At 36.5% G+C, this 14,920-nt stretch overlaps 2 protein-coding genes across 13 annotated transcripts in view; one reads left to right on the top strand and one right to left on the bottom strand.

The window, feature by feature from the left end:
- Positions 1-2,411, top strand: part of sgcg (sarcoglycan gamma) — a 41,026-nt gene extending 38,615 nt beyond the window's left edge. For all 8 annotated transcript variants that reach the window (XM_062974642.1, XM_062974641.1, XM_062974643.1 and 5 more), the window contains one exon: positions 102-2,411. In XM_062974642.1, the coding sequence (XP_062830712.1) occupies positions 102-170 (69 nt within the window). In that variant the 3' untranslated portion in view covers positions 171-2,411. The remainder of the gene's footprint in view (positions 1-101) is intronic.
- The window catches only part of sacs (sacsin molecular chaperone), an 89,530-nt gene that overhangs the window by 15,909 nt on the left and 58,701 nt on the right, over positions 1-14,920 (bottom strand). For 3 of the 5 annotated variants that reach the window (XM_008108004.3, XM_008108002.3, XM_008108003.3), the window contains one exon: positions 648-13,925. In XM_008108004.3, coding sequence (XP_008106211.1) covers positions 2,347-13,925 — 11,579 coding nt within the window. In that variant the 3' untranslated portion in view covers positions 648-2,346. Of the gene's footprint in view, positions 1-647; positions 13,926-14,920 lie in introns of those variants that run through there. The other 2 variants (XM_062974636.1, XM_062974635.1) reach the window with 1 other exon arrangement.

Consider the following 14,920-nt stretch of genomic DNA (forward strand, 5'->3'; position numbering starts at 1 on the left):
GACCAATGAAGTCAGAGATACCACTCCCGCAGATACAGGGAATATATAGTATTACATCATAAGCTTAAATAGACAATAATCTAGATTGCATTTTTTTTCAGATGTCTCTGATGTGTACAAGTTATGTTTTGAACAATTTGTTTCATTCCAATGTGAAAGAGGCTCCATGAGACAGGAACAATTTGGTTCTTTCCAAGAAGAAAGCAAAACATGAAGGTAATGTTTTACACCAGATTTTGCTACTGAAAATCTAGAGGAGAGCAATGGGGCAGATGCCATGACAGCAAAATACCCCCCACAAATATACACTTAACATTGCCAGTGATTAACACGTCATTCTGAAGAATGTTTTGAGTTTATTATTTAAATTGCTTTATGGCACTTTAGCAGCAGAAATAATAACATGGCTTTGCAATCAGAAGAAACAAGATTTCAAAGCCTAGATTCAGTTGAGATACTTTCCACTTTGAAAGCCCTTTATTATTTATACTTAACTGAAGAACTTTTATCAACATTTTTTTTATTTTTGTATTGCAGTAATTTTGGTGTCAACCTCTTTAAATTCAAATTCCTCTTTTTATTTTTACATTCTTTCAGTGAAATTATAGTTTCAGCGTACTAATCAGATAAATAATTACAACAGAAAATAATGGAACATAATCCTACCTATAGCAGATTTATTGTACAAGTTCTCATGATTTTTTTTACAAATATTAAATAATTTACATGGCATTATCAAAAGTATTACAATTTACAAAAGAAAGTATGAACTAAAAATCAGACATCTCATGTGCTACAGTGTGAGACAAAAAAAGCTTAACATTGCAGCACCATTTAATATGGAATTTAAAAAAAATTCCACTGTATACCAAAATATTTACCAAGTTCTACTGGTTTCAATAATGGCTCATGAAAAAAAATAACAAAACAAAAAGCCAAAACAAGGTAACTTCTGCAAATATGAGTTTTGGTGTCAGTTTTAAACACTGCAAGTGAAGTATTTTGCTAGGTAAAGTACATGCAAGTCTCCATGAAAGACATAAAATGTCAAGAAAATATAAAGTGGGTTATAATGAAAGTTTTCTTTTGCAGCCATTTAATGGTTAGGATTACAATACTGTGCTGTGTCAAAGGCTCTTGGTAACTTTCAATAACCTGTGATGTAAAACCGCATTATATCTGTAACAAGATTTGACAAACAAGTATTAACCCTGATAGAAATAAATGTCCATGGCAAGACAAGTGCATGCCACTGCCAAGTACTCTTGAGCAACTTGTCTTCAAAAGACATTGAATCTTTTAGACTGATATACCCAGTTTTATATTAGTACACTGAAAAATGCCATCAATTGCAAACATAAAATTGAATGGATGCAATCCAAACATATATGTGTATACAGACACACACATACACAAATTTTACCAACCACAGTTCTAAGCTTTGGTTATATAAAGTGCAGTTTCTCCCTATGAATTCTATCACTATATCGTATACCATGTTTACAGCTCAGTTTCCAATTTTTAAATAGTTCTTACAGTTTCGCTAATAAAAGGCTCAATATTTTTCAATGATATGTAAATAAAATTGTCTTACATAGTTGAGGCTCTCAATAGATTGAGAGTTCTCACTGAACTTTGCAAAGCCCACAAAGGACACAATATGTATTGGAAATGTGTTAGGACAGCAGGATTTGTCTTAATCTTTCCCTTGACATTTACTTGCTATCCGCTCCACCCTCCCTCAAACTCCTCTCCTCAAATTACTTTCTTCCAGACTCAAGACCTTGATGCTCATTTAGTGTGTCAATGGGAATGGTTTAGGTGATGGGAGATTACAAGAAATAAGAGATGGATCATTGGACAATCAAAATATCTCTTGCTCAGCACTGTTCTATTGGAAACTGTGCCTCTCTCCACTGCAATAGTTCTATTCAGCAAAGCTTGTTCAGCATTGATGCAGATTCTCAGACTCAGGTCTATCGTAGGTCATCTAATTTGGCCCAGATCATGACTAAAATACATATATTGCATTTATAAGCTGCTGGAAATAGCCTCCAAACTACAGTAGCTGCACAAGTAAATCACATTTTATCCCATAACATTCTTATATTATTCTTGCTAGCAAAAATTGAATTCAGGCATACTCTTACCACACCTGTGGTTATCTTCTTGGGGCATAAAGGAATGACTTCCACTACTATATCACACAAAGGCATATTCTGATTGCATGACACATCAACAGTAAAATGCTACCAATAAGTAGCTTAGAGAAAAACTGTGGCTGGAAATATAGCACATATAGCATACGTGTGTGTGTATGAATTCACCATGCCTTTAATCTCTTCCTCATACTTTTTGCTGTATAAAGTTTTCAAGTTTTATTATAATACATGCTGTACACTCCATCACTCTCATAGCAACCTCAGAAGTGAACCTGTCATTTGGAATCTGTGGAAAAGGGAGGAGGTCTGGATAACGGGTTTTTAAGCTATCTACTCCATAGGCCTCCAACGTGTGGACATCATTTGTAAGACCTTCAAGTTGTTGGCTGTACTCCTCAATTTTTTGTGCTAGAGCAGCTGGTTTTACATCCTTATCTGACTTGCCCCTTACAGCATAATCAGCAGCAATCAATGCTAACTTGGTAGATAAGTAACATTTAAAGCACACCCATTCATTGGCATTCTTATGAAGATCATTTCTCGCAGCTGAAAAGTTGGATCTAGCTTGCCTCAACCACCTTCGTGCTTCAACAGGATTTCCAACAGACTTGAATGTAGGTGGCACAAAAAAACGCTGAGAATATGAGGGACCTGTTGAAGATGGGCATTTTTCTTTAGACTGCTGTCTTTCAGATTTGTGACTTGTCGCTTCCTGATTCCATGAAGTGTAAAATCTCTGAAATGAAAATTTGTCTGATTGAAATCGAGAAGATGAGGTTGAAAATGTTCGCCTGGATGCTCTATCTACATTTTGGTCTATAAAAGACTGTTTTTCTAACCTATTGATCTCATTTTGTAAATGCTTGAAAACTTCATTAGCAAGATCAAGGTTCTCTGCATTCTTGTCTGGATGCCACTTAAGATATAGTCTTCTTATAATTTTTTTCCTTTCAGATTCTGGAAGTTTCCAAGCTTGCTCCAGCACTGATGTAACTTCCCGTAAAATTTCTATCAGAGAATTAGCTTTAATCTTTTTGGGAGAATGATGTTTGGATGATGATGATGGCAATGATGGTGACGATGATTTGTGACTTTCCCTTCCAGGAAAAATAGGAGGAACTGTGCGTGTTCCATGGGCTGGAAACTCCGTAGGACTCGTTGGAGTAGATGGTGCACTATCTCTGCTCTGAGAACTTTCATCAGGTCTTGAGAATTTGTATAAGTCAAGGGAGCTTACTATCTTGTATTCACTGTATCCTATGTCAATCTGATAAATTTTGCCTAAGAAACTAGAATTTTCCTCATCTTCCCTTTCTACTTCCTGTACTATGATAGCATACGTATAGGTTGGATGATATGATCCATAGATATCGCTTCCTTCAGCATCAACAAGATAACCAACATATTCACCTGGATAAAAAACATTCATTGGATCCATAAGAAGGGTATAATGGATTTCTGGGGGTATAGGCGTTCCTGGATTGGGTAATTCAAGTTTTGAGGGTTCTGAAGAATCATACTTCACACCTAAACTGTCAAGCTTCTCACTGATCCTATAAATATCATTGCAGCCCAGCATGGCAATTAAATAGGAAGTATCAGAAATTAGATTATCAGTTGCAGATTTCAGAGTCATTGCTAATGCCAGAAGAAAATTTATATCTTTGCTGTCTGAGTGTTGTATATAGAGCAATATTACAGCATTTCCATATCTCTTTAAAAAGGCAAAAGTTTCACTTTTGCTATGAGGTATAGGAGCAAACCCTTTAACTCTCAATGTTGTCTGTAGCTTCTCAAAACAAGAAACTTTCAAACCTTCTCTCAAAGTCTTGCAAAGTTTTATGGCTTTTTCTTCATTGGCTAAAAAAGCATTGTCGTTTTCATGCTTCATAATTCTAATAAGTCCTGTGATGAACTGTTCAGAAGACAGCAATAATTGGAGTCTCCCTTGAAGAGAACAAAGTGCTCCAAATTGACAAATTTTTGGTGACTCTTCATCCAACTGCTCTTCCAGAATACTGCTGAGTAGACGAGGTCTAAGCTTCTGAGGAAACAGCATTATCAATTTAGTGTGAAAGCCATGGTCTTTTCCTAAGTAACATTGGCTAAGATCGACCAACATTTGGACACCTATGTTTCCTTGTATTCTACTTTTGTAATGAGGTGCATCATCAAAAACTAAAATGCTTGATTTTACTAATCTTCCATTTTGACTTGGAAGATAAAGAGCCAGATCTCTCACATTTTCAAGTTCACTTCTCACCTTTACAGAATCATTTTGAAGGCTTTTAAATAGACCAGAAACAACTCGTTTGACAGTACGCATTTCATTGGGGTCGAGTTGTTTTCCCTCAGAGTTCTTGAATATACGACTCAGAACCTCAACATATTGTTTTGTTGAAATCACATCTTCAGTGCCCAAGTGTTTAAATAACTGGTGGAATGTACCAAGTTCTAATGGAAGCTTGTACAAATAAGGTTTAAAGTCAGATTCATATTCAAGATTTATTACCACTTCTTCTGGCTTCAAGAGCTTCCAGCCTTCCTCAACCATCACAAAAGCAACCCCGCGAAGCTGAAACCGGAATTCTCTTTTCTCTGCACTAAGAAATTCATAAATGCTCCTTAAAACCTTAACTCTCGTTTTCACCATATCCTCATCTAAAGTTGTTATGTTACATATATTTCTGCAATTATTTATAACTTTGTCTAAAGGAGGATCCAAGTTGACACTAAGCATAGTCAAAACGTGTTCAAGTTGTTCTTGGGGTCCAAGACTGCTTCCTTCTTGTTCTTTGATACTTAAAGGTGTTGCTTTCTCTGGAAGAATAGGGCATGAAGTCCACAGAAGCTGCAAAACATCAGTTTGTTTGAATTTAGGGTTGACTTGGGCTCCACTGAACTTTATAAGAGGTAATGTTCCATTAACCTCTTGATACTGTGGATGGAATCTTACAATTTCTGCAGGAGCCCGTTCAGGACATAAGAATGCAATTGAAGATAGTTCTTTAAGAAAGTTTCCAGAAAATAAATCGGTTCTTTCTTGAAAAATGTGATGAAGGAGGACATCCACTGTATTTTGCAAGGTATCCTTAGTCCAATTTTCAGTGTTGGCTCTCATGCTGATTTCTTTAGCAAACTGTAGTAGCTGCTGCTGGGAAATTATATATTTTAGTCCCATATTTCGGAGAAAAGCTACCCACGATGTGAGGAATGCGGCACGATTTTTAGGTTTTGTGAGTTGTTCCAGTTTCTTAAAGAAATCTTGAGGTATGAAGAGTTTTTCAGGGAGCATAACTTCAAAGACTCGTACAGTCCTATCATAAAAATGCTTTGCAGGTTTTAATCTATTACATGAATCATGAATGATCAAGAAGCTTTCTAACTTTTCAAACAACTGCTCCTTTATTTCTGATGATTCTTCAATACTACAGAGCCTATTCTTTAAGTAAATCAGGTGTTCTAGTTTTGCATCATAAGACAGACTTTCAATCTTTGGTAAAAGGTGCTTCAAGTAAACTTCAAGGTCATCTACTGGGACACAACCTAGCAAAGTGTACAAATCTTTTAGATGTATTTTCTCTTCAAGAAAGGCAGCTGAAGCTGATTGTGTCCATCTATCCACTTCAACAGAGGGAATACTTCTTGTAAGTACATAACACGATCCACATTTTGAAATGCTCATGTATCGTCCACTTATAGATTTGTAACACGGAAGGGACCGCAAAATTTTAATGTCATCCTCAGATGTTAAATGGTTTAGATTACAATTGAAATACATCAAGAGGGCTTCAAAATCATTCTCAGCTAATTTTTCTGTCTTAAATGTTGATGTCTGTACCATGTAATGAATCGCTCTCAAAATGCTTGAAGGATTATCTATATTTGCTGTATGAGCAGACATCAAAGGCACTAGAGCATTGTCTTTGGAACAAATTTTGTTCAATGCAAGTTGAATGCAGCCAGTTTTCATTAAAGCATGGAAAACTTTATCAGTCTGAGAATTTGGGAAGAGAGCTATATGCATAAGACTGAGAGGAAGCAAGACATCACAGTCTGGGACAACAAGCTGATTAGAGGAGACTGTAAATTTTGCACCTGGAATCAGTGCCCAATCTTTCAATGTATCAACAACATCCTCAAATGTAGGTTTTACATCATCCTGATCGTCCTTGGCATGTAGGGATTCACTAATAAAATGCCATGCGTTTTTAAGCCAAGACTCACTGGCAAAGTTCTCCTTCCATCTTATACAACCTCTTGCTTTGTATTCTCTTGGTAACACAGATGACAACAGATCAGCAAAGCTGCTGATATCAAATACTTTTGCTACACTGCATTTAAGTAAAATACTGCTGTATCGCAAATACAGTGTGTTCATAAACAGATCTTTGCGAGATGGAATCAGATCATGATAGGTTGTTAAGAACTTTGGACGTTTTGAATCAAAAACCTGCAGCACACTATCAAGTGTAATAAGCAAAGGTAATCCTTCAATGTGGATTTCATTTTCTTCTGCATCTTTGAAACAATAGTCAACAAGAAGTTTTAGACTGTGGAAAAGTTTCAAATTTGTTTGCTGAAGGCGGCAAGGCAATTTCCCAATGTGACAATTAGAATCCGGAGAGGAAAACGTCAACAAAAATGATCGAACATCAGCAGGAGTCACATAACTCACAGGAATGTCTGCATCCACAAGACAGTGATAAAGATTTGCAGTTTCATCACAGCTGTAAATCAAGTTAAAGCCAATTTCTAAAAGGAGATGCTTTAATCTGTACACATTTTCTGCTACTGTTTTGCGTGTTGTGATGTTGTATTCTACATTTTTGAGTTGATGCAACTCATCTTGTAATAGATTGTCGAAGAATGGTCTAGTTTTGTTTGTAGTAGACATATTAATCCAAGTAATGATAACTGCAGAATGCAAATCAGAGCCATCCACATTTGGTGCTCGTACAACAGGTAGAAGACGTTTTGACTCCTCATGAATGCAGCTATAAACAGCTTTCACTAAACAATACCAATCAGGTTGTAGATCAAGTCTGTTAACGGGGAAAAATGATAGAAACTTTTTCAAAGTGTCTTTCACAGCATGCATAGATGTGTTCTGTAGTACCGACACAGTTGGATCAGTCCCTTGAAAGTAGCGCTTTTTCAACTGAATCAGAAGTTCAACATAAGCTGGTGCTATCAATGCTGTCATTAAACTGTTATTCCAGTCACTTCGCACTCCTACTCCATTATCATCACGCCACAGATTTCGTCTGGCAGAATCTAGGGCAAAGTGTCCATTCACATGAAATGGCAACCCAGTTTCCAAAGATAGAGGTAAGAAGCAAAATGCCCGATGAGGTTTTTTATAATTGTGAGTAATGCATGCAGCAACTCCTCCTCGAGGAAAGAGAGTGATGTCTTTGTTCTTGTGTGCGGATATTACACTCTTAGATACTTTGTCAATGGATGAAAAACCTGACCTGTTACAAATTAACCAAGAAGTGAGATTACCTTCAGAGTCTTCAATATCCATAGTGTAAGTGATTTGTTGCACAGGTATTTCATTGAGCTGCTTTTTCTTAGTTACACTGTCAATTACAGAAGCATGGAATTGCTTTCGTTTTTGTCGGTCTCCATCCGTAATCTTGCCAGTGACAGAATACAACACATTGAGTGTTCCTGTGGCTTTTTCTATTTCACAAATAGAAATTTTTTCCATGTGGTTCAAAAACATCAAAAGTTCTGCTCCATCTGAACGTAACTTATCAAGAAGATTTTGCACCATTCTGTCAGAACATGGCACAGGGGAGATTTCTGAAACTTTCGCCATTTCTCCATTTCGAAGTGGAAATCTAAACATAGTGCAGTTTTCTAGTTTAAAGTGATCTCCTAAATAGAGATCCAATACATCAGAGAATTGTGTTCGGAAATCAGCATCCAAGTCTCTAAACATGCGTCCAGGACTAATAGATGTTGCACCTGGTGCGTATCTAGCATGAGGATCAAAGATACAAAGTATATCATTGCCAGAAACAAAGGAGGGACAGTCCGTTAAGTGATACACAGAATTGAATCCTATACCGTACTGACCAGTTTTACATGGATTGCCTTCTTTAGTACCTTTTCCAAGGTTCTGAATTCCTCTAATGTCATCTTCAGTAAATGGCTGATTATTGTAAACACACAGTGCAGGCCCCTGAAGTGGTGCCCATTTATCATCAAATATTCTATCTGTTGAATGTTGTCGAGGATCAAACACAAAGCAGATTTCTGTAGCTTTTGCATCATCTGCATTCTGAAGAAGTTCTTTCAGCATTTCTTTTTCTGAAGGGTATGCATTAAGAATACTTTTAATTCTGCCTGTCAGTTTTTCTTTCTGTCCAAACTCAGTCCCAAGTGTAGTGAAACAGATATTAGATGCATATCGTTCTAAAGCTTTATGTCGTTTGGGTATAGCCCCAAGCTTTACTGCTACTTCTCTTGGAATGTCAGGATGACAGTATTTTACACTTGTATCTTTAACTTTTATCCAAGGGCAGTCGTTGTAACACAGAGAATTAGCAGGTAGAAGGGCAAGGCAAGTATCTGGTAGCAAAATTTCACCATACTTTTTTTCACAAAGTTCTTGTTTCTTTTCCCTAATGAGACTCCATATTCCCTCACTGATTATTCTCCGACAAAGCTGAAAATTTTCTTCTGTCAATGATTTGTTTTCTGTTTCCTGATTGACTGACCCAAGAACTTGAGCAAAATCTTCCACTGTAAAAGCCTGATGTACACCTACACTTTCAAACAGTTCACGAAAACTATTTCTGTATTTATTTGGCAGCTGATGGAGATAGGGTGCTGCTTCAAAGTTTAAATGAAATGAAACCCTTGTGGGATCAACATAGCCATCTTCAACCAGAATGAAACTATAGTTTTTCAATTCCTCTACAATGACAATTTTTGTTGCTCCGTTTTGGAGCAATGCTTCATGGAGGTACTTATAGCAAGCATTAGTAATGTTTTCCTGATACAAAGTAATACCATCAAAATGTTTTGCAACTACTTTCAACTGGTTTATTACCATAATGACAGTTGGTTTCTTAAGCAAGCCCAAAAAATCTTTGACTGCCAGTGAAATATTCCCACATCCTTTGAAAGAATGGGAATTTTCATTAAGAATTGGTTTCAACAGACAAACTATATCCTGATAATCAGCAGTAAACAGATCCACTGCTGAAAACATTGTTTCAGATTCAAAATCATTACCCTTCCAGTGTAAGGAGAAACCAGCCGGTTTTGTTAGAAATGGAAGGAAAGGTATAGTTTGAAACTTTGCAGAAAATTCCTTAGCTTTAGGATCTCTGCACTTAAGCTTTTCATCTATGAGATTTAATAGTATACTACTTCGGAGACAAGCTGCAGCATGATCAGTCGTGTTGATTTCTTCTACAGATTCTGCACGTTCAACCAAATCTTCCCATAAAATATCATCTTTAGCCATGCCTAACTGAACTAATTTAACCAAAATTACTGGATTAAGGTAATCATGACTAGTGCCATGGGGAAATCTTCCATCTTCTTTATCATACAATTTCGCAACTCGGCCTTCAGGATGGATCAATCTGGAAGGTTCAACTAGGGGATGATCAGTCAAAGAACAAGGGATACATGGTGTAATACAAAGAATTTCTGAGAACTCATCAACCTTTTCACTTAGTACATAATGCATTAAAGGATCACGGAGTTCTGCTTCAATCTCTTGAATATTTGGAAAAAACACTTCAAAGAAGAATTGTCTTTCTGAAAAAGTATTCTCTATTAACACTTGCTTACACCCTGCTTCTTCAAAACCTTCTTTCACCCAAGAGGGGAGGTCTACAGCACAGAGATTTTTTGAGCCTGTTTTTTTAAGATATTTCAGAAAAATCTGAAAGGCTGAAGTTCCTATGTCTGGACGTTTCAAGAGTGAATCATCTAGGAATCTCACATTCTTCATGGATACCCAAGACAAACCATCAGAAAACACTCTGATCCCTTCTTTACCTTTCATATGAGCTATTTCCTCATAAAAGCCTTGACATATCACTGAAAAATCATCATGTACCAAGTCAGGATCAGGCCACACTGCACAGTAACAGTAGTCCTCTAGCTCACCACAAACTGCCATGTCACGTAAAACCACAAGAGCTTCTAAATAGGCTTTTACTATAACATGTCGCATGAATACTGTATTCCACCTTCCTTTTGTGTCTGTTTTCCATATTTCCTTTCTATTTGATGTAACAGCAAAAGAACCATTTATGTGAACAGGAAGACCTGTCTTGATTCGAAGAGGTAAATAGCAGAACACTTCTCCTAAGTTGCTACAATTGGGTTTAACTGTCCATTTTCCATCCTGTTTCTCAGACAAAATAACCCCTACAGAACCACATGGAACAAGTCCTAGTCTTCGACCACTTTCCTGTAATGAGAATTTTAAGGCCTCTCCTGTATCCATGCAAGAACATATAAGCCATGTTGTAGTATCTACAGTTTTTTGTGGTAATTCATCAGGTCTTTTTGTCTGTCCAGATTTTGCCATTTCAAAGAAAGAAACTGTGTCATCTTCTGGTCCTCTAAAAACTGGAGAATGCAAATCAGCAATTCGCCGGAATACATGATGAAATTCTTCTATTGTTATCTGTAATATGCATGATGACTTTGGTGATTCAGCAGGAAGTTTTTTGGTGCTGCTACTGCAGGTTTTCATAACTTTAGCAGCTTCCTTTAATATACTTGTAACAGGAGTTGTTATTGCTTTTGACACACAGAGATTTTTTTTAATAGTTACTGTCTCTTGAGCTGCATCAGGGTTGGTTTCCTCTGTTTTCAAGTAACTCAAAACCATTGAGTTTACACACTGTGTAAAGATTATCAGTCTATGACCGCAAATGCTAAACTCATCCACAAGAGAATAGATGTCTGCAGTATTGTAGGAAGTACTGCTTACTTCACTCACTTTAGCTTCCTGTTGCGTTCTAAATGAAAGTCTAAAAAGTGTCCCTTTATAACTGTAAGGTGCTTCCATAGTCAATGGGAGCTGACAACCAAACACACCAATAAATGGTTTGAACTGGTTAGGAAACTTTCTAAGTCTTTTCTGCTGTTTGCTCCAATTAATTTTGATCCCAGGATTAGATTTATCTCTTATGTGTTTACTGAGATGATTGATGTTTGGATCAAACATGATCATGAACTCTCTACTCATAATGATGGGAATATCAGTGATGTGATACACTGAGTTAAATCCCAAGCCAAATTTTCCAACTTTGTCAACTTCTGCTCTTTTTAGAGACTCGCCTAATCGAGTTATATTCAGGAAGTCATTATCAGAAAATTCAGAATTGTTGAAAGACCACAGAGCTGGTCCATGAGAAGCTGCCATGCCTGGATCTAAAAGGTTTTCTCTTATGTCATTATTTCTTCTCATGTCAATCAAAAAATTGCAATCTGTTGCATTAGCATCATCAGCATTTTGAAGAAGTTCTTTGAAGATATCAGATACAGAAGGGTATTCCTCCAAAATATTTTTAATTCGTACTGTGAGAGGTTCTCTCTGACCCGACTGCTCAAAACCCATGTTTTCTGGATTAATTAATCTTGTACTGAGGCATGGCACATTCAACCACTCTGCAGTTTTCATGGGTATGTCTTCATGAACTAAAATTATTGGCTCCACAGAATCTTCAAGCAAATCATTTAGATCATCAACTTTGATATCACAGTAGCAGCAGTCATGGATTGGTTTCATGGTGAATCTGTAAGGTTTTTTGCTACAATGTATTGGAACAGGTGTATTTAGATTGGCTGGGATCTGGCATCTGTAAAGCCACCTTATAATATTCAACATAATATGAAGATTTTGCTTACTCTCATCTTCAGTAAGAGGTTGTTCACTTCTGAGGTATATTTTCTGAATTACCATGGAAACATGGTCTGGGGTCAGCTGTTCAATTGATCCACAACATTTGAACAACTGGTGGAATTTAGCCATGGTTTTTGGCACATTATGCAGATATGGTTGGAGATCAAGATCATGTACTGATTTTATCACTGCTTGAGAAAGTGAACAAAAGGTTTTACCAGTCCAGACCCAGGGGAATTTCAAGGTTTTAAAAGCTTCTTTCCCTTCATCTAAGTGATCATGCATGAAACCATATATCTCAAGCAAGATGTGCTGAAACTGATAGTAGTCTTCATCACTAAATTTTTTTGAACTGTGCCAGTCTACTACTACTTTGAAGTGTTTTAACACTGATTTTATGCTAGGTTTGATTGAGATTCCTAGTGCCTTTTCAACACTTGGTTGGACACCTTCCACAAGGGGAACAGAAGAACCCACCAAGGTTGCTTGAGATAAATCACACATTTCTGGTGGTGAACACAGATTGCAATGATCGCCTTTCCAAGTTAATGAATTTGGATAATTAGGAGGTCTTTCCTTGCATGCTGGAATCCATTTAATTTTTTTCAATGATGCTTTTGTTTCAGGTGAACGTAATAATGAACAACTTTTGTTCAAAATCATTAACAAAGTTCTGGCTTTTCTTTTAAGTGCATCATGATTTGTACCTGTACAGTCCCTCAAGTTCTCAATTTTATGAGCAAGATGCAAAATGTCTTTTTCTTCCAAGCTGCCCTCGCTTTTTAGGCCTATTAATCTCAAGGAATGAAGAATATCTGAAGAGGCTCTAAAAGTAAGAGGAGGAAAGCAGTGTTCTTCTTCACCATAGAATAGATTCTGTAATACTTCTACTTCAGGATCAAAAAGTTCACTGGCTGATACCAATTTTCCTTCTGAAATTTGAATAAATTTTAGTGGTGCCAGCCAATCTAGCACTTCAGCATTTTCATTTTTCAAGAAAGTCAGATTTTCCAGAATCCATAGCATAATTTTTGTTGCTTCTTCATTACAATAAAAGTCACTCTGAATATCATTTAAAATAAACTTTATGCAGTCTGTGCTCCTTAGCTGTTCAGCTTTTAGTATTTTTACTAAACGAATGGTAGCTTCATCACTGCTGTCTACTAGTGAAATAGACAATTTTATATCAGGTGGAATTTTGGCAGTGTGATGCAGTACTTTACAACTTTTCAAGGAGGTAAAAGCAATGTCATCATCAAGTGACTGTGAAATTCTCCTAAATATTACTAGCTCATGAATGACCTTCTTCTCTTTTTCAGTAATGTCCGTTAAACTAGCAAGGTAACTCCTAAGAGCATTTTTGTATGATGTGGAAAATGATGTAATCTGACTTGTCAGTTTCTGTAAGGAAAGCTTTTCCACAATTTGCAAAACTACACTCGGCAATGGAGCATGTATGTATTTTTTCAGAAGTGGATGTTGTATAGCAGGGTCTAGTTTCTTAATCACAATTCCACCAAGTTGCTCAATGATATCAGGTAAAAATTCTGGAAGCTGCGTTTCTAATCCATCATCTAGAATAATTGGCGATGGTGTCCTTAACCTAATAAGTTCTACTATTTCTTCACCTTCATCCAGTAATGTTTTTGGAAGAAGTGGCATGTCATCAAACATGGACAAATCTCCAGAGAAATGTAGATAGAGATTCTTCCACACCATTTTAAGCCATGAAACAGGTGGCTGGCTTTTATCTTCAGAAAGTGGAAACCACTGCACCACGATCTCTCTTCTAGGCCATAAAGCATTCATCACTTCTTTGATGAGTCGTGCAAATCGTTCAGGATTCAGAAGCTGCAGTTGAGTGCATGGTCTTCCTGAAATAAAAATAAAATTTATCAAAAGTGAAGTATAATTGGGAATAATAAAGCACAATCCAAAGAGAAACAGACACACAGCTATTTTAAGTGTTTCTCGGGGAAGAAGTTTGATATTACAATTATCTAATTCATTTTACCAAAAGACAAGGAATGAAATATATTTGGGAAACCTGATCAATGTGGACGATTTTTGCTGTAGTAGCAAAGACCTAAATCCTATTACTAGTCACAACTAGACTTGAAACAATGGGATTTACACAAATTGTTAATTCATCATTCAGTAACTGAGTCAACAGTTTAATCTAGTCAGAACTAGCCATTGGTTTTGGACAACTTTCAATCGTTTTCCTGTAAACCAGAAGAAAACCATCTTGTTCTATCTTGCAATTTAGGAAAACCCACACTTGCATTTATTAGAAGCAAATGACTACCATAGTTCATAAAGCAACATGGGGTAATGTTTGAAGGAAAAGCTATATTTCTCTCTCAGATATCCAGATGTTTTTTAATGTGGAATTTTTATTATAATGTGTAAGTTATTGTCATTTTATACTTTTGATATTATGAAGAAACTGTGGCATTGAATGTTTGCCGTTTATATGTATGTTAACCGCCTTGAGTTCCTTTGGGGAGAGAGGGCGGTCTAGAAATAAAAGTTTTTTAAAATTATTATTATTATTATGAGCATGTGAGTGTACTGAGGAAGGATAGGAGTAATAAGAACAGGTCATAAGTCCCTATCAAGAATCTAGACTCCTAGAAAGACGCAATGCTGAAGTGGGATATGACACATTCATCTTCTTTGGGGAATAGCAACAACAAAAGATAAACAATAGTTGTAATGATAAGGGTGGCAGAAAAACTTTAGAAACAACTCTGTAGAACATCAGTGTCAGAGAATGGTGTCAGAACACTGGCAGAGGATCTCTTACTAACTTTGGGAGTTGCACTATAAGCTGATACTTGTTATGATTATTTATAATCCAAAATAA

Source organism: Anolis carolinensis, chromosome 3 (genome assembly GCF_035594765.1).
Source record: "Anolis carolinensis isolate JA03-04 chromosome 3, rAnoCar3.1.pri, whole genome shotgun sequence".
In the NCBI taxonomy this organism is placed as follows: Eukaryota; Metazoa; Chordata; class Lepidosauria; order Squamata; family Dactyloidae; genus Anolis; species Anolis carolinensis.